This window comes from Aphelocoma coerulescens, unplaced genomic scaffold, assembly GCF_041296385.1.
Source record: "Aphelocoma coerulescens isolate FSJ_1873_10779 unplaced genomic scaffold, UR_Acoe_1.0 HiC_scaffold_280, whole genome shotgun sequence".
NCBI classification, from domain to species: Eukaryota; Metazoa; Chordata; class Aves; order Passeriformes; family Corvidae; genus Aphelocoma; species Aphelocoma coerulescens.
This window is the reverse complement of record NW_027183624.1, coordinates 1-23,153: the sequence shown is the minus strand read 5'-3', so window position 1 is coordinate 23,153 and position 23,153 is coordinate 1. Positions and strand designations below refer to the sequence as shown.

At 56.8% G+C, this 23,153-nt stretch overlaps 1 protein-coding gene across 1 annotated transcript; it reads left to right on the top strand.

Moving 5' to 3' along the window:
* Positions 1–109: 109 nt before the first annotated feature.
* On the top strand, positions 110–22,667 carry LOC138101399 (multifunctional procollagen lysine hydroxylase and glycosyltransferase LH3-like; the record flags this gene model as incomplete). Its single annotated transcript, XM_068999202.1, has 9 exons — positions 110–147; positions 242–302; positions 2,716–2,807; positions 8,414–8,551; positions 12,080–12,246; positions 14,677–14,789; positions 17,925–17,988; positions 18,912–19,009; positions 22,569–22,667. Coding segments are annotated over exons 1-9 (870 nt in total), but the record flags the coding sequence as incomplete, so codon positions are not given.
* Positions 22,668–23,153: the final 486 nt, after the last annotated feature.

Genomic DNA, 23,153 nt, shown 5'->3' with positions numbered 1-23,153 from the left:
ACCCCGCCCCCCGGCGCTGATTGGCGGAGGGGGCGGAGCGGCGGGAGGCGATTGGCTGAGGCGCGGCGGGAAGCCCCGCCCCTCGGCGCAGGCCCCGCCCCCCCGCGCCATGGCCGCGCTGGCGGTGCCGCTGCTGCTGCTGCTGCTGCTGAGGAGCCCCCCCGGGACCCCCCAGAGCTGCCCCAAAAACCCCCCCGGGACCCCCCAGATCTGCCCCGAAACCCCCCCCGGGACCCCCCAGAGCTGCCCCAAAAACCCCCCCGGGACCTCCCCCGGCAGCGCCCCGAGCCCCTCCGGGAACGGTGAGCGGGAACGGGGGGCGGGGGCGGGGGGGCGGGGAAGGGTCAGGGGTCAGTGGGGAGGGGTCAGTGGGGGTCAGTGGGGAGGGGTCAGGAGTCAGTGGGGGTCAGTGGGGAGGGGTCAGGAGTCAGTGGGGAGGGTCAGGGGTCACTGGGGGGTCAGGGGTCAGTGGGGAGGGGTCAGGGGGTCACTGGGGAGGGGTTGGGGTCACTGGGGGTCAGTGGGGAGGGTCAGGGGTCACTGGGGGTCACTGGGGGGTCAGGGGTCAGTGGGGAGGGGTCAGGGGTCACTGGGGGTCACTGGGGAGGGGTCAGGGGTCAGTGGGGAGGGGTCAGTGGGGGTCCTGGGGAGGGTCAGGGGTCAGTGGGGAGGGTCAGGGGTCACTGGGGGTCACTGGGGAGGGGTCAGGGGTCAGTGGGGTGGGGTCAGGAGTCACTGGGGGGTCAAGGGTCAGTGGGGGTCAGTGGGGAGGGGTCAGGGGGTCACTGGGGAGGGTCAGGGGTCACTGGGGAGAGGGGTCGGGGTTGCTGGGGAGGGTCAGGGGTCAGTGGGGGTCCTGGGGAGGGGTCAGTGGTCACTCAGGAGAGGTCAGGAGTCACTGGGGGTCAGTGGGGAGGGGTCAGGGGTCACTGGGGGGAAGTCAGGGGTCACTGGGGGACAGTGGGGAGGGGTCAGGGGTCACTGGGGAGGGGTCAGGGGTCAGTGGGGGTCAGTGGGGAGGGTCAGGGGTCAGTGGGGAGGGGTCAGTGGGGGTCACTGGGGAGGGTCGGGGTCAGTGGGGAGGGTCAGGGGTAACTGGGGGTCAGGTGGCGGAGGGGTCAGGGGTCAGTGGGGAGGGGTGGGGGTAACTGGGGGTCAGGTGGCGGAGGGGTCAGGGGTCACTGGGGAGGGGTGGGGGTCACTGGGGGTCAGGAGGAGGGGGTCAGGGTCACTGCGGGTTATTGGGGAGGGGGGTTGGGGTCGCTGGGGAGGGGTCAGGGGTCACTGGGGGTCCATGGGAAGGGGTCACTGGGGGGGTCAGGGGTCACTGGGGGTCAGTGGGAGGGGGGTCAGGGGTCACTGAGGTCAGGGGGAGAGGGTCAAGGGTCACTGGGGAGGGTCCCAGGGGTCATTGGGTCAGTTTGGGGGTCACTGGGGGGGGTCGCAGGGGTCATTGGGTCACTTTGGGGGTCACTGGGGGAGGTTCAGGGGTCATTGGGTCAGTTTGGGGGTCCCAGGGGTCATTGGGTCACTTTGGGGGTCACTTTGGGGGTCCCAGGGGTCATTGGGTCACTTTGGGGGTCACTTTGGGGGTCCCAGTGGTCATTGGGTCACTTTGGGGGTCACTGGGGGGGTTCCAGTGGTCACTGGGTCACTTTGGGGGTCCCAGGGGTCATTGGGTCACTTTGGGGGTCACTGGGGGGGTTCCAGTGGTCACTGGGTCACTTTGGGGGTCCCAGGGGTCATTGGGTCACTTTGGGGGTCACTGGGGGAGGTTCAGGGGTCATTGGGTCACTTTGGGGGTCACTTTGGGGGTCCCAGGGGTCATTGGGTCACTTTGGGGGTCACTTTGGGGGTCCCAGTGGTCACTGGGTCACTTTGGGGGTCCCAGGGGTCATTGGGTCACTTTGGGGGTCACTGGGGGAGGTTCAGGGGTCATTGGGTCACTTTGGGGGTCACTGGGGGGGGTCCCAGGGGTCATTGGGTCACTTTGGGGGTCACTGGGGGGGTCCCAGGGGTCATTGGGTCACTTCGGGGGTCACTTTGGGGGTCCTAGGGGTCATTGGGTCACTTTGGGGGGTCCCAGGGGTCATTGGGTCACTTTGGGGGTCACTGGGGGGGTCCCAGTGGTCACTGGGTCACTTTGGGGGGTCCCAGGGGTCATTGGGTCACTTCGGGGGTCACTGGGGGGGTCCCAGTGGTCACTGGGTCACTTTGGGGGTCCCAGGGGTCATTGGGTCACTTTGGGGGTCACTGGGGGAGGTTCAGGGGTCATTGGGTCAGTTCGGGGGTCACTGGGGGGGGTCGCAGGGGTCATTGGGTCGCGCTGGGGGTCACTGGGGGTCATTGGGTCACTTTGGGGGTCACTGGGGGAGGTTCAGGGGTCATTGGGTCAGTTTGGGGGTCCCAGGGGTCATTGGGTCACTTTGGGGGTCACTTTGGGGGTCCCAGGGGTCATTGGGTCACTTTGGGGGTCACTGGGGGGGTTCCAGTGGTCACTGGGTCACTTTGGGGGTCCCAGGGGTCATTGGGTCACTTTGGGGGTCACTTTGGGGGTCCCAGGGGTCAGTGGGTCACTTTGGGGGTCACTGGGGGGGTCCCAGGGGTCATTGGGTCACTTTGGGGGTCCCAGGGGTCATTGGGTCAGTTTTGGGGGTCACTGGGGGGGTCGCAGGGTTCATTTGGGGGGGCTCTGACCCCCCCGTGCCCCCCCAGAGGAGCTGCTGGTGCTCACGGTGGCCACGGAGGCCACGGACGGCTACCGGCGGTTCCTCAGATCGGCCCAAACCTTCAACTACAGCGTCCAGGTGGGGGGGGAGGGGAAACTGGGGAGGGGTCCTGGGGGTGGGGGGGGGAGGGGCAGAGCTGGGGGAGGGGTCCTGAGGGTGGGGGGGGGGAGGGGGTGGTCGGGCTTTATTTAATTATTTAATTAATTATTTAATTATCTAATTATTTAATTATTTAATTATTTAATTATTTAATTAATTCTGGGTTTAGTCCGGGTTTCGTTTCGGGGTTTTTGCTCGAATTTGACTTTTTCCTGTGGTTTTTTTTCTAACGTTTGGTTTTGTTTTCTCTGTTTTCCCCTTTTTTGGACTTTCTCTCCTCGTTTTCCTTTTCCTGCCGCTGCCCCCCCCTCGGCCTCCTGCTGTCGCCCCTTTCCCCCGTTTTCTCCCCAATTTTTCCCCATTTTCCCCCTCTTCACCCTTTTTTCCCCATTTTTCCCCATTTTTCCCCCATTTTTCCCCATTTTTCCTCATTTTCCCCATTTCCCCCATTTTCCCCCATTTTTCCTTGTTTTCCCTGTTTTTTCCCATTTTTCCCCTTTTTCCTCCGATTTTCCCCCATTTTTTCCTCGTATTCACCGTTTTTCCTCATTTTTTCCCTTGCTTCCCCCATTTCCCCTTATTTTTCCACATTTCCCCCCATTTTTTTCCTTGTTTTCCCCATTTTCCCCCATTTTTTCCTCGTTTTTCCCCATTTTCCCCCGATTTTCCCCCATTTTTTCCTCATTTTCACCATTTTTCCTCATTTTCTCCTTGCCTTCCCCATTTTCCCCCATTTTCTTAATTTTTCCCCATTTTCCCCATCTTTTCCCATTTTTCCCTGATTTTCCCCTCTTTTTCCTTGTTTTCACCATTTTTCCTCATTTTTTCCCTTGTTTCCCCCCTTTTACCCATTTTCCCCAATTTTCCCCCATTTTCCCCCATTTTCCCCATTTTTTTCCCGTTTCACCCCATTTTTTCCATGTTTTCCCCATTTTTCCCCATTTTTCCTCATTTTCCCCCATTTTTTCCCATTTTCCCCGTTTTCCCCCATTTTTTCCCATTTTTCCCCGTTTTCCCCCGTTTTCCCCATTTTTTCCTCATTTTTCCCCCATTTTTTACCATTTTCCCATTTTTCTCCATTTTTCCCTGATTTTCCCCCATTTTTTTCTTCTTTTCACCATTTTTCCTCATTCTTCCCTTATTTCCCCCATTTTCCCCATTTTTTCCTTATTTTTTCCCCATTTTTCCTCATTTGCTTCACATTTTTTCCCATTTTCCCCATTTTTCCTTGTTTTCACCATTTTTCCTCATTTTTTTCCTTGTTTCCCCCATTTTCCCCATTTCTTCCTCATTTTTCCCTCATTTTTTCCCATTTTTCCCCGTTTTCCCCTGATTTTCCCCCATTTTTCCCTTGTTTTCCCCATTTTTTCCCCATTTTTCCCCATTTTTTCCTCATTTTCCCCCATTTTTCCCCATTTTCCCCTGATTTTCCCCCATTTCTTCCTTGTTTTCACCATTTTTCCTCATTTTTTCCCATGTTTTCCCCATTCATTCCCCATTCATTCCCATTCATTCCCCATTTATCTCCACTCATTCCCCATTCATTCCCATTCATTCTCTGTTCCTTCCTGATTATTTCCCCATTCATTCCCTATTTATCCTCCGTTTATCCCCTATTCATTCCCCATTCATTCCCCATTCATTCCCGATTATTTCCCCATTTATCCCCCATTTATCCTCCATTCATTCCCATTCATTCCTGATTATTTCCCCCATTCATTCCCCACTTATCCCCCATTTATCCCCCATTCATTCCCCCATTCATTCCCATTTATCCCCCATTTATCCCCATTCATTCCCCATTCGTTCCCATTCATTCCCATTTATCCCCCATTCATTCCCCATTTATCCCCACTCATTCCCATTTATCCCCCATTCATTCCCCCATTTATCCCCCATTTATCCCCCATTCATTCCCCCATTTATCCCCCATTTATCCCCCATTCATTCCCATTCATTCCTGATTATTTCCCCATTCGTTCCCCATTTATCCCCCATTTATCCCCCATTCATTCCCCCATTCATTCCCATTTATCCCCCATTTATCCCCCATTCGTTCCCCATTCATTCCCGATTATTTCCCCATTCATTTCCATTTATCCCCCACTCATTCCCCATTCATTCCCCATTCATTCCCGATTATTTCCCCATTTTTCCCCCCATTTATCCCTTATTCATTCCCATTCATTCCTGATTATTTCCCCATTCGTTCCCCATTTATCCCCCATTTATCCCCCATTCATTCCCCCATTCATTCCCATTTATCCCCCATTTATCCCCCATTCATTCCCCCATTCATTCCCATTTATCCCCCATTTATCCCCCATTTATCCCCCATTCATTCCCCCATTCATTCCCATTTATTCCCCATTTATCCCCCATTCATTCCCCCATTCATTCCCTTTTATCCCCCATTTATCCCCATTCATTCCCCATTCATTCCCCATTCATTCCCATTTATCCCCCATTTATCCCCCATTCATTCCCCCATTCATTCCCATTTATCCCCCATTTATCCCCATTCATTCCCATTTATCCCCCATTCATTCCCCATTCATTCCCCATTTATCCCCCATTCATTCCCCATTTATCCCCCATTTATCCCCCATTTTTCCCCATTCGTTCCCCATTCCCGCCCCCTTTTCCCCCCTTTTTTCCCCATTTTTTCCCCCCCATTTCCCCTCATTCATTCCCCCACCCATCCCCCCTTCACTCCCACCATCATTCCTGTTGTTTTTCCCGTCGTTCCCATTTTTCTCGTCATTCCCATTTTTCCCCTTATTCCCATTTTTCCCGTTGTTTTTCCTGTTATTCTCATTATTCCCGCATTTCCCATCATTCCTGCTGTTATTCCCATTTTTCCCGCTGTTGTTGTTCCCGCTGTTTTTCCCGTTGTTATTCCCGATTTCCCGCTGATTTTCCCCGCTGTCTTTCCCATTGTCGTTCCTGTTGTTTTTCCCGCTGTTTTTCCTGCTGTTTTCCCGTTGTTATTCCCATTTTTCCTGTTGTTATTCCCGTTTTTCCCCTTGTTATTCCCATTTTTCCTGCTGTCATTCCCTCTGTTTTTCCCGCTGTTTTTCTTGTCATTTTTCCCACTGTTTTTCCCGGTTTTCCTCTGTTTTTCCCGTTGTTATTCCCGTTTTTCCCGCTGTCATTCCCGCTGTTTTTCCTGTCGTTGTTCCCGCTGTTGTCTCTCCCGCTGTTGTCGTTCCTGTTGTCGTTCCCACTGTTATTCCCATTTTTCCCGCTGTTGTCCATTTTCCCGGATTCCTGGATTCCCGCTGTTGTCATTCCCGCTGTCATTCCCGCTGTTGTCCTTTTTCCCGGATTCCTGCTCTCATTCCCTCTGTTCCCATTCCCGCTGTTGCCGTTCCCGCTGTTGTCCTTTTTCCTGGGTTCCTGGATTCTTGTTCCCATTCCTGGTGTTATTCCCGCTGTTGTCCTGTTTCCTGCTGTTATTCCTGCTGTTATTCCCATTTTTCCCGCTGTTATTCCCGTTGTCATTCCCGTTGTTATTCCCGTTGTTTTTCCCGCCGTTGCCGTTTCCCGTTGTTATTCCCATTTTTCCCACTGTTGTCCTTTTTCCCGCTGTTCCCATTCCCGCTGTTCCCATTCCCGCTGTTCCCATTCCCGCTGTCTCTCCTGCCGTTGCCCTGTTTCCCGTTGTTCCCATTCCCGCTGTTATTCCCTTGTTTCCCATTGTTTTTCCCGCTGTTTTTCCTGGTGTTATTCCCGCCGTCATTCCCGCTCTTATTCCCGCCGTTATTCCCATTGTCATTCCCACTGTTTTCCCGCTGTTTTCCCGCTGTTTTTCCCGCTGTTGCCCTGTTTCCCGCTGTTTTTCCCGCCGTCATTCCCGCTGTTTTCCCGCCGGTGCCGTATTTCCCGCTGTCATTCCCGCTGTCATTCCCGCTGTCATTCCCGCTGTTTTCCCCGCCGTTTTTCCCGCCATTGCCCTGTTTCCCGCTGTTTTTCCCGCTGGTTTTCCCGCTGGTTTTCCCGCTGGTTTTCCCGCTGTTTTTCCTGCTGGTTTTCCCCCCCGTCATTCCCGCTGTTTTCCCGCCGTTGCCGTGTTTCCTGCTGTTTTTCCCACTGTTATTCCCACTGCTTTTTTCCTGCTGTTTTTCCCGGTGCCGTTGCCGTGTTTCCCATTGTCATTCCCGTTGTCATTCCCGCCATTATTCCTGCCGTCATTCCCGCTGTCATTCCCGCTGTTTTTCCCTCCGTTGCCGTGTTTCCTGTTGTTATTCCCGTTGTCATTCCCGCCGTCATTCCCACTGTCATTCCCGCTGTGTTTCCCGCTGTTTTTCCCGGTGCCGGTGCCGTTTTTCCTGCCGTTGCCCTGTTTCCCATTGTCATTCCCGCCGTTTTTCCCGCCATTTTTCCTGCTGTTTTTCCCTCCGTTGCCCTGTTTCCCGCTGTCATTCCCGCCGTCATTCCCGCTGTTTTTCCTGGTGCCGTGTTTCCCGGTGCCGTTGCCGTGTTTCCCACCGTCATTCCCGCTGTCATTCCCGCTGTTTTTCCCGCCGTCGCCCTGTTTCCCATTGTTATTCCCATTGTTATTCCCATTGTTATTCCCATTGTTATTCCCGCTGTCATTCCCGCTGTCATTCCCGCCGTGTTTCCCGCCGTCATTCCCGCTGTTGTTTTTCCCGCTGTTGTTTTTCCCGCCATGTTTCCCGTTGTCATTCCCGCTGTCATTCCCGCTGTTGTTCCCTCCATTGCCCTGTTTCCCGCTGTTATTCCCGCCATCATTCCCGCTGTTGTCATTCCCGCTGTTCTTTTTCCCGCTGCTGTTTTTCCCGCCGTCATTCCCGCTGTTTTTCCCGCTGTTGTCATTCCCGGTGCCGTTGTCGTTCCCGGTGCCGCTGTCGTTCCCGGTGCCGCTGTCGTTCCCGGTGCCGCTGTCGTTCCCGCTGTCGTTCCCGGTGCCGCTGCCGTTCCCGGTGCCGTTGCCGTTCCCGGTGCCGCTGTCGTTCCCGGTGCTGTTGCCGTTCCCGGTGCTGCTGTCATTCCCGGTGCTCTTTGGTTCCCGGTGCTGTTTGGTTCCCGGTGCCGTTGTCATTCCCGGTGCTGTTGTCGTTCCCGGTGCTGTTTGGTTCCCGGTGCCGTTGCCGTTCCCGGTGCCGCTGTCATTCCCGGTGCCGCTGTCGTTCCCGGTGCCGGTGCCGTTCCCGGTGCCGTTCCTGGTGCCGTTGTCGTTCCCGCTGTCGTTCCCGGTGCCGCTGTCGTTCCCGGTGCCGCTGTTGTTCCCGCTGTCGTTCCCGGTGCCGTTGCCGTTCCCGGTGCCGCTGTCGTTCCTGGTGCCGCTGTTGTTCCCGTTGTCGTTCCCGGTGCCGTTGTCATTCCCGTTGTCGTTCCCGGTGCCGCTGTCGTTCCCGGTGCCGCTGTCGTTCCCGGTGCCGTTCCCGGTGCCGTTCCCGGTGCCGTTCCCGGTGCCGCTGTCGTTCCCGGTGCCGCTGTCGTTCCCGGTGCCGCTGTCGTTCCCGGTGCCGCTGTCGTTCCCGGTGCTGTTGTCGTTCCCGGTGCCGCTGTCATTCCCGGTGCCGTTCCCGGTGTCGTTCCCGGTGCCGTTGCCGGCGCAGACGCTGGGGCTGGGCCGGGCGTGGCGCGGGGGGGGACGTGGCGCGCAGCCCCGGGGGGGGGCAGAAGGTTCGGTGGCTGCGCGCGGCCCTGGCGCCGCTGCGGGGGAGGGGCGGCCTCGTGCTGCTCTTCGTCGACAGGTGCCGGAATTTCGCGGGATTTCGGGGGGTTCGGGGGATTTGGGGGGTTTGGGGGATTTGGGGGGTAAAAAGGGGATTTGGGGGGTTTGGGGGATTTGGGGGATTGGGGGATTTGGGGGGATTGGGGGGGATTTGGGGGATTTTGGGGGGATTGGGGGGGATTTGGGGGATTTGGGGGAATTTGGGGGGGTTTGGGGGATTGGGGGGATTTGGGGGGTTTGGGGGATTTTGGGGGGATTTGGGGGGTTTGGGGGGTTTGGGGGATTTGGGGGGTAAAAAGGGGATTTGGGGGGTTTGGGGGATTTTGGGGGGATTGGGGGGGATTTGGGGGGATTTTGGGGGATTTGGGGGAGTTTGGGGAGTTTGGGGGGATTTGGGGGATTTGGGGGGATTTGGGGGGTTTGGGGGAGTTTGGGGAGTTTGGGGGGATTTTGGGGATTTGGGGGGGATTTGGGGGGTTTGGGGGCTTTGGGGGATTTGGGGGGGATTTGGGGGGTTTGGGGGGATTTGGGGGATTTGGGGAGATTTTGGGGGGGTTTGGGGGGATTTGGGGGGTTTGGGGGTAAAAAGGGGGTTTGGGGGATTTGGGGGGATTGGGGGGATTTTCAGGGATTTGGGGGAATTTGGAGGGATTTGGGGAGATTTGAGGGATTTGGGGGGATTGGGGGGATTTGGGGAGCTTTGGGGGATTTTTGGGGGATTTGGGGGGATTTGGGGGGTAAAAAGGGGATTTGGGGGATTTTGGGGGGATTGGGGGGATTTTCGGGGATTTGGGGGAATTTGGAGGGATTTGGGGAGATTTGGGGGATTTGAGGGATTTGGGGGGGTTTGGGGGGTTTGGGGGGATTTGGGGGGATTTTGGGGGATTGGGAGGATTTGGGGGATTTGGGGGGGTTTGGGGGGGATTGGGGGCATTTGGGGAGGGGTTTGGGGGTAAAAAGGGCATTTGGAGGATTTGGGGAGGATTTAGGGGGTGAAAAGGGGATTTTGGGGGGTAAAAAGGGGATTGGGGGGGTGAAAAGGGGATTTTGAGGGGATTTGAGGGGAATTGGGGAATCTTTGGGGGGGATTTGGGGGATTTGGGGAGGGGTTTGGGGGTAAAAAGGGGATTTGGGGGGGTAAAAAGGGGATTTGGGGGAGTAAAAAGGGGATTTGGGGGATTTGGGGAGGGGTTTTGGGGGTAAAAAGGGGGTTTTGGGGGGATTTGGGGAATTTTGGGAGGGGTTTGGGGGAAACAAGGGGATTGGGGGGGTTTGGGGAATTTTGGGAGGGTTCAGGGGGGTTGGGGGATTTGGGGGGGATTTGGGAGGGGTTTAGGGGGATTTGGGTTTTTTTGGGGGGGGGGTTGGGGTGATTTTGGGGTGTTTCGGGGGGTTTTGGGGGTGGTTTTGGGGCATTTTTGGGGTGATTTTGGTCATTTTTGGGCTCCCTGACCCCGTTTCTCCCCCCCAGCTATGACGTGGTGTTCCCGGGGGTGGTTTGGGGTGATTTTGGGGTGATTTGGGGGGTTTTGGGGTGATTTTGGGGGTTGTGGGATGATTTTGGGGTGTTTTTGGGGGTTTTTGGGGTGGGTTTGGGGCATTTTTGAGGTGATTTTGGCCGTTTTTGGGCTCCCTGACCCCGTTTCTCCCCCCAGCTATGACGTGGTGTTCGCGGGGTTGGTTTTAGGGGTTTTTGGGGTTTTGGGGGTGATTTTGGGGTGTTTTTGGGGGTTTTTGGGGGTGATTTTGGGGGTTGTGGGGTGATTTTGGGGTGTTTTTGGGGTGTTTTTGGGGTGATTTTGGCCGTTTTTGGGCTCCCTGACCCCATTTCTCCCCCCAGCTGTGACAGGGTGTTCCCGGGGTTGGTTTGGGGTGATTTTGGGGGTTTTGGGGTGATTTTGGGGTGATTTTGGGGGTTTTGGGGGTGATTTTGGGCGGTTTTGGGGTGATTTTGGGGCATTTTTGGGGTGATTTTGGGGTGTTTTTGGGGCATTTTTGGGCTCCCTGACCCCGTTTCTCCCCCCCAGCTATGACGTGGTGTTCCCGGGGTTGGTTTGGGGGTTTTTGGGGTGATTTTGGGGTGATTTTAGGGGTTGTGGGGTGATTTTGGGGGATTTTTGGGGTGATTTTGGGGGTTTTTGGGGTGATTTTGGGGGATTTTTGGGGTGATTTTGGGGGTTTTTGGGCTCCCTGACCCCATTTCTCCCCCAGCTATGACGTGGTGTTCCTGGGGTTGGTTTGGGGGTTTTTGGGGTGATTTTGGGGTGATTTTGGGCGGTTTTGGGGTGATTTTGGGGTGTTTTGGGGGTTTTTTGGGGTGATTTTGGCCATTTTTGGGCTCCCTGACCCCATTTCTCCCCCCAGCTATGACAGGGTGTTCCCGGGGTTGGTTTGGGGTGATTTTGGGGTGATTTGGGGGTTTTTGGGGTGATTTTGGGGGTTGTGGGGTGATTTTGGGGTGTTTTTGGGGGTTTTGGGGGTGGTTTTGGGGCATTTTTGAGGTGTTTTTGGCCGTTTTTGGGCTCCCTGACCCCATTTCTCCCCCCAGCTATGACAGGGTGTTCCCGGGGTTGGTTTGGGGTGATTTTGGGGTGATTTTGGGGGTTTTGGGGGTGATTTTGGGCATTTTTGGGGTGATTTTGGGGCATTTTTGAGGTGATTTTGGCCGTTTTTGGGCTCCCTGACCCCATTTCTCCCCCCAGCTATGACGTGGTGTTCGCGGGGTTGGTTTTAGGGGTTTTTGGAGTTTTGGGGTGATTTTGGGGTGTTTTGGGGGGTTTTTTGGGGTGATTTTGGGGGTTGTGGGGTGATTTTGGGGTGTTTTTGGGGGTTTTTGGGGTGATTTTGGCCGTTTTTGGGCTCCCTGACCCCATTTCTCCCCCCAGCTATGACGTGGTGTTCCCGGGGTTGGTTTGGGGTGATTTTGGGGTGATTTTGGGGGTTTTTGGGGTGATTTTGGGGTGTTTTTGGGGTGATTTTGGCCATTTTTGGGCTCCCTGACCCCGTTTCTCCCCCCAGCTATGACGTGGTGTTCCCAGGGTTGGTTTTGGGGTGATTTTGGGGTGATTTTAGGGGTTTTTGGGGTGATTTTGGCCGTTTTTGGGCTCCCTGACCCCATTTCTCCCCCCAGCTATGACAGGGTGTTCCCGGGGTTGGTTTGGGGTGATTTTGGGGTGATTTGGGGGTTTTTGGGGTGATTTTGGGGGTTGTGGGGTGATTTTGGGGTGTTTTTGGGGGTTTTTGGGGTGGGTTTGGGGCATTTTTGAGGTGTTTTTCGCCGTTTTTGGGCTCCCTGACCCCGTTTCTCCCCCCAGCTATGACGTGGTGTTCCCAGGGTTGGTTTTAGGGGTTTTTGGGGTGATTTTGGGGTGTTTTTGGGGGTTTTGGGGTGATTTTGGCCGTTTTTGGGCTCCCTGACCCCGTTTCTCCCCCCAGCTATGACGTGGTGTTCCCGGGGGTGGTTTGGGGTGGTTTTGGGGTGATTTTGGGGTGATTTTGGGGCGATTTTGGCCGTTTTTGGGCTCCCTGACCCCGTTTCTCCCCCCAGCTATGACGTGGTGTTCGCGGCGGGGCCCCAGGAGCTGCTGGCCAAGTTCCGGCGCTCCCGGGCCGGGGTCCTGTTCGCGGCCGAGGGCTTCTGCTGGCCCCAGGAGGGGCTGGCCCGGCTCTACCCCCCAGCGCCCCCCGGGGGGAAGCCCTTCCTCAACTCCGGGGGTACCAGCGGGGCTTGGGGGGGTCCTGAGGGGGATTTGGGGGGTCCTGGGTGGGATTTGGGGGGTCCTGGGTGAGATTTGAGGGGTCCTGAGGGGGTTTGGGTGGTCCTGAGGGGGATTTGGGGGGTCCTGAGGGGGATTGGGGGTGGTTCTGAGGGGGTTTGGGGGGTGCTGAGGGGGTTTGGGGGGTGCTGAGGGGGATTTGGGGGGTCCTGAGGGGGTTTGGGGGGTCCTGGGTGGGATTTGGGGGGTCCTGGGTGAGATTTGGGGGGTCCTGAGGGGGTTTGGGGGTGGTTCTGAGGGGGTTTGGGGGGTCCTGAGGATGATTTGGGGGGTCCTGAGGGGGTCTGGGGGGGTCCTGAGGGGGTTTGGGGGGTCCTGAGGATGATTTGGGGTGGTTCTGAGGGGGTTTGGGGGGTCCTGAGGAGGTTTGGGGGGTCCTGAGGATGATTTGGGGGGTCCTGGGTGGGATTTGGGGGGTCCTGAGGGGGTTTGGGGGTGGTTCTGAGGGGATTTGGGGGGTCCTGAGGATGATTTGGGGGGTCCTGAGGGGGTCTGGGGGGGTCCTGAGGGGGTTTGGGGGGTCCTGAGGATGATTTGGGGTGGTTCTGAGGGGGTTTGGGGGGTCCTGAGGAGGTTTGGGGGGTCCTGAGGATGATTTGGGGGGTCCTGGGTGGGATTTGGGGGGTCCTGAGGGGGTTTGGGGGTGGTTCTGAGGGGATTTGGGGGGTCCTGAGGATGATTTGGGGGGTCCTGAGGGGGTCTGGGGGGGTCCTGAGGGGATTTGGGGGGTCCTGAGGATGATTTGGGGTGGTTCTGAGGGGGTTTGGGGGGTCCTGAGGAGGCTTGGGGGCGTCCTGAGGGGGATTTGGGGGGTCCTGGGTGGGTTTGGGGTGGTCCTGGGTGGGATTTGGGGGGTCCTGAGGGGGTTTGGGTGGTCCTGGGTGGGATTTGGGGGGTCCTGAGGGGGATTTGGGGGGTTCTGAGAGGGTTTGGGGGGTCCTGAGTGGATTTGGGGGGTCCTGAGGAGGTTTTGGGGTGGTTCTGAGGGGATTTGGGGGGTCCTGAGGAGGTTTTGGGGTGGTTCTGAGAGGGTTTGGGGGGTCCTGAGGGGATTTGGGGGGTCCTGAGGAGGTTTTGGGGTGGTTCTGAGAGGGTTTGGGGTGTCCTGAGGGGATTTGGGGGGTCCTGGGTGGGATTTGAGGGGTCCTGAGGGGGATTTGGGGTGGTTCTGAGGGGATTTGGGGGGTCCTGAGGATGATTTGGGGGGTCCTGAGGGGGTCTGGGGGGGTCCTGAGGGGGTTTGGGGGGTCCTGAGGATGATTTGGGGGGTTCTGAGGGGGTTTGGGGGGGTCCTGGGTGGGGTTTGGGGGGTCCTGGGTGGGTTTAGGGGGGTCCTGAGGGGGTTTGGGGGCTTCTGAGGGGGTTTGGGGGGGTCCCAGGTGGGATTTGGGGGGGTCCTGGGTGGGATTTGAGGGGTCCTGAGGGGATTTGGGGGGTCCTGGGTGGGATTTGGGGGGTCCTGGGTGGGATTTGGGGGGTCCTGAGGATGATTTGGGGGGTTCTGAGGGGGTTTGGGGGGTCCTGAGGGGGTTTTGGGGGGGTTCTGAGGGGGTTTGGGGGGTCCTGAGGGGGTCTGGGGGGGTCCTGGGTGGGGTTTGGGGGGTCCTGGGTGGGTTTAGGGGGGTCCTGGGTGGGGTTTGAGGGGTCCTGAGGGGGTTTTGGGGTGGTTCTGAGGGGGTTTGGGGGCTCCTGAGGGGGTTTGGGGGGTCTTGGATGGGATTTGGGGGGTCCTGGGTGGGATTTGGGGGGTCCTGGGTGGGGTTTGGGGGTTCCTGGGTGGGATTTGGGGGGTCCTGGGTGGGATTTGGGGGGTCCTGAGGGGGTTTTGGGGGGTCCTGGGAGGGATTTTCGGGGGACTTGGGGGAGATTGGGGGGTTCTGAGGGGCTTTTTGGGGGTCCCGGGGGTGTTTTTGGGGTGATTCCCACGGTTTTTGGGGTCCCTTTTTAGGGTTTTTGGGGGTACCAGGGCTGTTTTTGGGGTGATTCCCACGGTTTTTAGGGTCCCTTTTAGGGTTTTTGGGGTCCCTTTTAGGGTTTTTGGGGGGTCCCGGGGCTGGTTTTGGGGTGATTCCCACGGTTTTTGGGGTCCCTTTTTAGGGTTTTTGGGGTTACCAGGGCTGTTTTTGGGGTGATTCCCACGGTTTTTGGGGTCCCTTTTAGGGTTTCTGGGGCTCCTGGAGCTGTTTTTGGGGTGATTCCCACGGGTTTTGGGGTCCCTTTTAGGGTTTTTGGAGGTCCCGGGGCTGTTTTTGGGGTGATTCCCATGGTTTTTGGGGTCCCTTTTAGGGTTTTTGGGGTCCCTTTTAGGGTTTTTGGGGGTCCCGGGGCTGGTTTTGGGGTCACCCAGAGGGTTTTGGGGTCCCTTTAGGGTTCGTGGGGTTCGCCCCGGCCCTGTGGGCTCTGGTCGAGCGTTGGCACTTCCGGGACGACGACGACGATCAATTGTTCTACACCCAGCTCTACCTGGACCCCGAGCTCAGGGTGAGCCCCAAAATCCCCCCAAATCACCCCAAAATCACCCCGAAATATCCCAAAAACCTGAGCCCCCAAAGCCCCCAAATCCCACCCAAAATCAGCCCAAAATCACCCTGAAAATATCCCAAAAATCTCAGTCCCCAAAGCCCCCAAATCCCACCCAAAATCCCCCCAAATCACCCCAAAATATCCAAAAAACCTGAGCCCCCAAAGCCCCCAAATCCCACCCAAAATCACCCCAAAATATCCCAAAAACCTGACCCCCAAAGCCCCCAAATCCCACCCAAAATCACCCCAAAATCCACCCAAAAATATCTCAAAAAACCTGAGCCCCCAAAGCCCCCAAATCCCACCCCAAATCCCCAGAAATCACCTCAAAATATCCCAAAATCCCCCAAAAATATTCCAAAAACCCTGACCTTCCACAGCCCCCAAACTTTTCCAAATCCCACCCAAAATCCCCCCAAAATCCCCCAAAATTACCCCAAAATATCCCAAAAATGCCTGACCTTCCACAGCCCCCAAATCCCACCCAAAATCCCCCCAAATCACCCCAAAATATCCCAAAAATGTCCCCAAAAAAAACTGAGTCACCAAAGCCCCCAAATCCCACCCAAAATTCCCCAAAATATCCCAAAAAAACCTGACTTTCCGCAGCCCCCAAACTCCTCCAAATCCCACCCAAAATCACCCCAAAAATACCCCAAAATATCCCAAAAGTGTCCCAAAAATCCTAAGCCCCCAAAGCCCCAAATCCCACCCAAAATCACCCCAAAATATCCCAAAAATATCCGAAAATCCCCTGACCTTCCACAGCCCCCAAAGCCCCCAAATCCCACCCCAAATCCCCCAAAATCCACCCAAAAATATCCCAAAAAACCTGAGCCTGCAAAGCCCCCAAATCCCACCCAAAATCCCCCAAAATCCCCCCAAAATATCCCAAAAATCTGACCTCCAAAGCCCCCAAATCCCACCCAAAATCACCCAAAATCACCCCAAAATATCCCAAAAACCTGACCCCCAAAGCCCCCAAATCCCACCCAAAATCACCCCAAAATCACCCCAAAATATCCAAAAAACCTGAGCCCCCAAAGCCCCCAAATCCCACCCAAAATTCCCCCCAAATCACCCCAAAATATCCCAAAAACCTGACCCCCAAAGCCCCCAAATCCCACCCAAAATCACCCCAAAATCACCCAAAAATATCTCAAAAAACCTGAGCCCCCAAAGCCCCCAAATCCCACCCAAAATCCCCCAAAATCACCCCAAAATATCCCAAAACCCTGAGCCCCCAAAGCCCCCAAATCCCACCCAAAATCACCCCAAAATATCCAAAAAATCTGAGCCCCCAAAGCCCCCAAATCCCACCCAAAATCCCCCAAAATCACCCCAAAATATCCAAAAAATATCCGAAAATCCCCTGACCTTCCACAGCCCCCAAACTGCTCCAAATCCCACCCAAAATCACCCCAAAATATCCCAAAATACCCCAAAATATCCCAAAAACCCTGAGCCCCCAAAGCCCCCAAATCCCACCCAAAATCCCCCCAAAATCACCCCAAAATATCCAAAAAATCTGAGCCCCCAAAGCCCCCAAATCCCACCCAAAATCCCCCCAAAATCACCCCAAAATATCCCAAAACCCTGAGCCCCCAAAGCCCCCAAATCCCACCCAAAATCACCCCAAAATATCCAAAAAATCTGAGCCCCCAAAGCCCCCAAATCCCACCCAAAATCCCCCAAAATATCCCAAAAAAACCTGACTTTCTGCAGCGCCCAAACTCCTCCAAATCCCACCCAAAATCACCCCAAAAATACCCCAAAATATCCCAAAAGTGTCCCAAAAATCCTAAGCCCCCAAAGCCCCAAATCCCACCCAAAATCACCCCAAAATATCCCAAAAATATCCGAAAAAACCCTGACCTTCCACAGCCCCCAAAGCCCCCAAATCCCACCCAAAATCCCCCAAAATCACCCCAAAATATCCCAAAAATCTGAGCCCCGAAAGCCCCCAAATCCCACCCAAAATCCCCAAAATCACCCCAAAATATCCAAAAAACCTGAGCCCCCAAAGACCCCAAATCCCACCCCAAATCCCCAGAAATCACCTCAAAAATATCCCAAAAAACTGAGCCCCCAAAGCCCCAAAATCCCCCAAAAATATCCCAAAAACCCTGACCTTCCACAGCCCCTAAACTTTTCCAAATCCCACCCAAAATCCCCCAAAATTATCCCAAAATATCCCAAAAATATCCCAAAAATACCTGAGCCCCCAAAGCCCCCAAATCCCACCCCAAAATCCCCCCAAAATCACCCCAAAATATCCCAAAAAACCCTGACCTTCCACAGCCCCCAAACTCCTCAAAATCCCCCCAAAATCCCCCCAAAAATATCCCAAAATATCCCAAAAATATCCCAAAAAACCCTGAGCCCCCAAAGCCCCCAAATCCCACCCAAAATTCCCCAAAATCTCCCCAAAACACCCCAAAAAATCCCCTCCAAAGCCCCTCTGACCCCCCCAAATCCATCCGAGGCCCCCCCAAACTCCCCCAAATCCCCTCAGACCCCCCCAAACCCCCCCAAATTTTAGGACCCCCCCCCCAAAATTCCCTTTTTCCCCCCTTAAACCCCCCAAAGACCCCAAAAATCCCTTTTTCCTCCCCAAAATCCCCTCAGACTCCCCCAAATCCCCCCCCAAAATCCCCTCTTACCCCCCCAGGGACCCCTCCAGACCCCCCCAAATTTTAGGGACCCCCCCAAAACCACCCAGGGACCCCAAACCCCCCCAAAAAATCCCTTTTTCCCCCCCCAAACCCCCCCTAAATCACCCCAGACCCCCCCAGGGACCCCTCAAATTTTAGGGACCCCCCCCCCCAAATCCCTTTTTCCTCCCCAAACCCCCCAAAATTTCCCCCAGACCCCCCCCCAGGGAGCCCCCAAACCCCCCCAAATTTTAGGACCCCCCCCCCAAATTCCCCTTTTCCCGCCCTTAACCCCCCAAAAGACCCCAAAAATCCCTTTTTTCTCCCCCAAACCCCCTCAGACCCCCCCCAAAATCCCCCTCTCGCCCCCCCCCCGACCCCTCCCTGACCCCCCCCCCCCCGATTTTTGGGGTCCCCCTGACCCCCCCTGTGCCCCCAGGAGCGGCTGGGCCTGGCCCTGGATCACCACTCCCGAATCTTCCAGAACCTCAACGGGGCCCTCGGTGGGACTGGGGGGGATTTGGGGGGTCCTGGGGGGAATTTGGGGGGGTCCTGGGGGGGTTTGGGGGGTGCTGGGGGGATTTGGGGGGTCCTGGAGGGATTTGGGGGGTCCTGGGGGGATTTTGGGGGGTCCTGGGGGGATTTTGAGGGGATTTTTGGGGGTCCTGGGGGGATTTGGGGGGTCCCGTGTGATTTTTGGGGGGATTTTGGGGGGTCCTAGGGGGAGTCTGGGGGTCCCATGAGGGATTTTGGGGGGTCCTGGGGGGATTTGGGGGGTCCTGGGGGGATTTGGGGGGTCCTGAGGGGGATTTTGGGGGGTCCTGGGGGGATTTGGGGGGAGTCTGGGGGTCCCACGAGGGATTTGGGGGGGTCCTGGGAGGATTTTGGGGGGTCCTGGGGGATTTGGGGGGTCCTGGGGGGATTTTGGGGGGGTCCTGGGGGAATTTGGGGGGTCCTGGGGGGATTTTGGGGAGGTCCCGTGTGATTTTTGGGGGATTTGGGGAGGTTTGGGGGGTCCTGGGGCATTTTGGGGGTCCCACGAGGGATTTGGGGGAGTTTTGGGGGGTCCTGGAAGGATTTGGGGGGTCCTGGGGGGATTTGGGGGGTCCTGGGGGATTATGGGGGGATTTTGGGGGGGATTTGGGGAGTCCTGGAGGGATTTTGGGGCATCCAGGGGGATTTGGGTGAGATTTTGGGGGGTCCCAGGGGGATTTTGGGGGGGTCCCACGTGGTTTGGGGGGGTCCTGGGGGGATTTTTTGGGGTCGTGGGAGAAAATTGGGGGGATCCTGGGGGGATTTTGGGGTTTCCTGGGGGATTTGGGGGGGTCTGGGGAGAATTTGGGGGTTCCTGGGGGTGTTTTGGGGGTGTTTTTGGGGTTTTTGGGGTGGTTTTGGGGGTCCTTGACCCCCTTTTTGCCCCCCCCAGACGAGGTCACGATTCGCTTCGAGCCGGGGGGGAACCGAGTGAGGAACGAGGTCAGCGGGGCCCTGCCGGTGGTGATCCACGGGAACGGCCCCACAAAGGTACCAAAAACCCCCAAATCCACCCCAAAATCCACCCCAAATCCCCCCTGGGGTGATCCACGGAACGGCCCCACAAAGGTACCAAAAACCCCCAAATCCACCCCAAAATCCACCCCAAAATCCACCCAAACCCCCCTGGGGTGATCCACGGGAACGGCCCCACAAAGGTACCAAAAACCCCAAAATCCACCCCAAAATCCACCCCAAAATCCCCCTGGGGTGATCCACGGGAATGGCCCCACAAAGGTACCAAAAACCCCAAAATCCACCCCAAAATCCACCCCAAAACCCCCCCTGGGGTGATCCACGGGAACGGCCCCACAAAGGTACCAAAAACCCCAAAATCCACCCCAAAATCCACCCAAAATCCACCCAAACCCCCCTGGGGTGATCCACGGGAACGGCCCCACAAAGGGACCAAAAACCCCAAATCCACCCCAAAAATCCACCCCAAAACCCCCCTGGGGTGATCCACGGGAACGGCCCCACAAAGGGACCAAAAACCCCCAAATCCACCCCAAATCCACCCCAAAATCCACCCCAAAATCCCCAAAATCCACCCCAAAATCCACCCCAAAACCCCCCTGGGGTGATCCACGGGAACGGCCCCACAGAGGTACCAAAAACCCCAAATGCACCCCAAAATCCCCCCAAAATCCACCCCAAAATACCCCCAAATCCACCCCAAAATCCATCCAAAACTCCTCTGGGGTGATCCATGGGAACGGCCCCACAAAGGGACCAAAAACCCCCAAATCCACCCCAAAATCCGCCCCAAAAATCCACCACAAAATCCACCCCAAAATCCCCAAATCCACCCCAAAATCCACCCCAAAATCCACCCCAAAATCCACCCAAACCCCCCTGGGGTGATCCATGGGAACGGCCCCACAAAGGGGACCAAAAACCCCAAATCCGCCCCAAAATCCACCCCAAAATCCACCCCAAAAATCCCAAATCCACCCCAAAACCCCCCTGGGGTGATCCACGGGAACGGCCCCACAAAGGTACCAAAAACCCCATATCCGCCCCAAAATCCACCCCAAAAACCCCAAATCCACCAAAAATCCACCCCAAAACCCCCCTGGGGTGATCCACGGGAACGGCCCCACAGAGGTACCAAAAACCCCAAATGCACCCCAAAATCCCCCCAAAATCCATCCAAAACCCCTCTGGGGTGATCCATGGGAACGGCCCCACAAAGGGACCAAGAACCCGAAATCCACCCCAAAAATCCCCAAATGCACCCCAAAATCCACCAAAAATCCCCCAAAATCCCCCCAAAATCCACCCCCAAATCCACCCCAAAATCCCCCAAATCCACCCCAAAATCCACCCCAAATCCACCCCCAAATCCACCCCAAATCCACCCCAAAATCCACCCCAAAATCCCCAAATCCATCCCAAAATCCACCAAAAAACCCCAAATCCACCCCAAAACCCCCCTGGGGTGATCCACGGGAACGCCCCACAAAGGGACCAAAAACCCCAAATCTGCCCCAAAATCCACCCCAAAATCCACCCCAAAAATCCACCCCAAAATCCACCCCAAAATCCCCAAATCCACCCCAAAATCCACCAAAAAACCCCAAAATCCACCCCAAAACCCCCCTGGGGTGATCCACGGGAACGGCCCCACAAAGGTACCAAAAACCCCAAAATCCACCCCAAAATCCACCCCAAAATCCACCCCAAAATCCTCCAAATCCACCCCAAAATCCACCCCAAAAACCACCAAATTCACCCCGAAATCCACCCCAAAATCCACCCCAAAATCCACCCCAAAACCCCCCTGGCGTGATCCACAGAAACGGCCCCCACAAAGGGACCAAAAACCCCAAATCCACCCCAAAATCCACCCCAAAATCCACCCCAAAAATCCCTAAATCCACCCCAATCCCCCCCAATCCTCAAAATCCCCCCAAAATCCCCCCAAATCCCACCCGAAACCTTCCCCCAATACCGGGGGGGTCCTTAGGGGGGTTTTGGGGTGGATTTGGGGGGTTTTGGGGTCAGTTTGGGGTGGATTTGGGGAGTTTTGGGGTCAGTTTGGGGTGGATTTGGGGGGTTTTGGGGTCTCTGCGGGGTTTTGGGGTGGATTTGGGGGATTTTGGGGTGGATTTGGGGGGTTTGGGGGGATTTGGGGGAATTTTGGGGTGGATTTGGGTTTGGGGTGGATTTGGGGGAATTTGGGGTCAGTTTGGGAGTTCTCTGGGGGGTTTTGGGGTGGATTTGAGGGATTTTGGGGGTCTCTGCGGGGTTTTGGGTGGATTTGGGGTGGATTCGGGGGGTTTTGGGCTCAGTTTGGGGGATTTTTCGGGGGGGTCTCTGTGGGGTTTTGGGGTGGATTTGGGGGGTGTTTTGGGGGGTCTCTGTGGGGTTTTGGGGTCCCTGGGGGTGTCCCCGATCTCGGGGTGTCCCCAGTGGCCCCGCTGGCCCCGCAGGTGGCCCTGAACTCGCTGGGCCCTGGGGGGGTTTTGGGGTGGATTTGGGGGATTTTGGGGTGGATTTGGGGGGTTTGGGCTCAGTTTGGGGGTTCTCTGGGGGGTTTTGGGGTGGATTTGGGGCATTTTGGGGTCAGTTTGGGGTGGATTTGGGGGATTTTGGGGTGGATTTGGGGGGTTTGGGCTCAGTTTGGGGGGGTTTTGGGGTCAGTTTGGGGTGGATTTGGGGGATTTTGGGGTGGGTTTGGGGCATTTTGGGGTCAGTTTGGGGTGGATTTGGGGGATTTTGGGGTGGGTTTGGGGCATTTTGGGGTCAGTTTGGGGTGGATTCGGGGGATTTTTAGAGTGGATTTGGGGGATTTCGGGGTGGATTTGGGGGGTGTTTTGGGGGGTCTCTGTGGGGTTTTGGGGTCCCTGGGGGTGTCCCCGATCTCGGGGTGTCCCCAGTGGCCCCGCTGGCCCCGCAGGTGGCCCTGAACTCGCTGGGCCCTGGGGGGTTTTGGGGTGGATTTGGGGATTTTGGGGTGGTTTGGGCTCAGTTTGGGGGGGTTTTGGGGTCAGTTTGGGTGGGTTTGGGGGGATTTTGGGGTGGATTTGGGGGATTTTGGGCTCAGTTGGGGTTGGATTCGGGGGGTTTTGGGCTCAGTTTGGGGGTTCTCTGGGGGGTTTTGGGGTGGATTTGGGGCATTTTGGGGTCAGTTTGGGGTGGATTCGGGGGATTTTGGTGTGGGTTTGGAGGGATTTTGGGGTGGATTTGAGGGGTTTGGGCTCAGTTTGGGGGGGTTTTGGGGTCAGTTTGGGGTGGATTTGGGGGATTTTGGGGTGGATTTGGGGGATTTTGGGGTGGGTTTGGAGGGATTTTGGGGTGGATTTGGGGGGTTTGGGCTCAGTTTGGGGGGGTTTTGGGGTCAGTTTGGGGTGGATTTGGGGGATTTTGGGGTGGGTTTGGGGGGATTTTGGGGTCACTTTGGGGTGGATTCGGGGGATTTTTAGAGTGGATTTGGGGGATTTTGGGGTGGATTTGGGGGGTGTTTGGGGGGTCTCTGTGGGGTTTTGGGGTCCCTGGGGGTGTCCCCGATCTCGGGGTGTCCCCAGTGGCCCCGCTGGCCCCGCAGGTGGCCCTGAACTCGCTGGGCAATTACGTGCCCGGGGGCTGGAGCCCGGGGGGCTGCGGCGACTGCGACAGAGACCTGAGACCCCTCAGGGGGACCCCGGTACGGGGGGGGGGGGGAGGGGCCCGGGGGGGTTTTGGGGGGACTTTGGGGGTCCCAGGGGGGTTTTGGTTGGATTTGGGGGGTCCTGGGGGGGGAGGTTGGGTGGGTTTGGGGGGTCCTGGGAGGATTTGGGGGGTCCTGGGGGGCTTTGGGGAGGTTTTGGGGGGGTCCTGGGGACGTTTTGGGGGGGTCCTGGGGGGCTTTGGGGGGTCCCTGGGGGGCTTTGGGGAGGTTTGGGGGGGTCTTGGGAGGTTTTAGGGGGGTCTAGGGGAATTTTGGGGGGTCCTGGGGGGCTTTGGGGAGGTTTTGGGGGGTCCTGAGGGAATTCTGGGGGGTCCTGGGGGGCTTTGGGAAAGTTTTGGTGGTCCTGGGGAGGTTTTGGAGGAATTTGGGGAGTCCTGGGGAGCTTTGGGAGGTTTTGGGAGTCCTGGAGGATTTTGAGGGGCTCCTGGGGGGCTTTTGGGGGAATTTGGGAGGATTTTGGGG